The 1,251-nt window shown below is 61.9% G+C and overlaps 1 protein-coding gene across 1 annotated transcript in view; it reads right to left on the minus strand.

Annotated features, from left to right (window-relative positions):
- Nucleotides 1–1,251, minus strand: part of PDZD7 (PDZ domain containing 7) — a gene marked incomplete at both ends in the record, with an annotated part of 1,602 nt that overhangs the window by 242 nt on the left and 109 nt on the right. The window contains 3 exons of the mRNA XM_010288807.1: nucleotides 110–295; nucleotides 617–791; nucleotides 1,199–1,251. The exon at nucleotides 1,199–1,251 is cut by the window's right edge and continues 109 nt beyond it. Of these exons, the coding sequence (XP_010287109.1) occupies nucleotides 110–295; nucleotides 617–791; nucleotides 1,199–1,251 (414 nt within the window). The remainder of the gene's footprint in view (nucleotides 1–109; nucleotides 296–616; nucleotides 792–1,198) is intronic.

Below are 1,251 nucleotides of genomic sequence, written 5' to 3' on the forward strand. Positions count from 1 at the left end.
GATGCCCACAGTCTTATGAGGGTGGGGGACTCAGCTAGGGAGGGGGGTCCAAGCCCCAGCGTGGGCACAGTGGAGATCGGGGTGCCGCATCCCCCTCGTGCCCCCGGGGTGCCCGTACTTGGAGACGTAGATGCCGAGGCCGAACTCCCTGCCGCCACGGATGTTGAAACCCAGGCAGTAGTCGTCAGAGGTGGTGTAGAGGTGGACAATGCGACGCAGCCCATCTTCGGAGCCGCTCTCCGATGGCGTTGAGCCACTTTTCTCCACCACCAGGCGCCTGTTCACCACGTCCACCCTGGAGCACAGGCACAGTGTTGAGGAGGACTCAGGGGTCTGGCTCTCATTCTTCAGTGGGATGAGGATATTGGTGTCACCCAGCAGATGAGAATGATGGGGATGGGGGATGGCGAGGATGGGGCTTGCACCCACCCTGCCTGCTCCAGACCTTCCTATCCCATCCTGTGCCCCACCTTGGGCTCTCCCCACCTTGTTGGAGGTCTCCAACACGTCCAGTGCTCTCCCCCAGGGGTCCCCCAGCTTCCCCCACCAAGCCTCCGCACCATGTCCTCCATGGAGCTGGGCTTTGGGATGCTGACATGAGGGACGCCCTGCTCACCACGCCGTCTTCTCCTTGGAGAACTTGATGCCTGGCACACGGCCCATCCGCCGGACCACCATGCGGAGGCGGTTGTTGCCGGTGAGGACCTTGACGGCGCTGCTCATGGTGATGCTCTCCAGGCTCACGCTGTTCACCTCCGTGATCTTGTCACCAACACACAGCCCAGCCTGCTCTGTGAGGGGCACACAGCTTGGCTGGGCACCTGACTTGGTACCAATGCCCTTGTTTGGCGTCCTCTCCCTAAATGTGTCCCCAACCTGATCCAAACCCAGTGGGAACAGAGGTGGGGATGCCCGGCAATCGCACCGAGGCCATGGCAGGCATGGGGGGCTTGTCACCTCGCTGTGGCTTGGGGATGGAGCTCAGAGCCATTGGCATAAGGCTGATCACTCCTGTCCCCTGCCCTTCTCTGTGGGAAGCCTGAAAACCCCATGGCCAGAGGCAGCAGGGAGCAAATGGTGGCTTGCCACCATGAAGGGTGGCATCATCACTGTGGCACCGTGTCACTGGCAGGTCCCTCAGAGGGTCTTGCTGGCACATACCTGTCCCCACTGGTGTCCCTTGCCCTGTCCCACTTACCAGCAGCACTGCCCTCCTCCACTTTGCTGACAAAGATGCCCAGCCCGTGCTCG

Source organism: Phaethon lepturus, unplaced genomic scaffold (assembly GCF_000687285.1).
Source record: "Phaethon lepturus isolate BGI_N335 unplaced genomic scaffold, ASM68728v1 scaffold45326, whole genome shotgun sequence".
NCBI lineage: Eukaryota > Metazoa > Chordata > Aves > Phaethontiformes > Phaethontidae > Phaethon > Phaethon lepturus.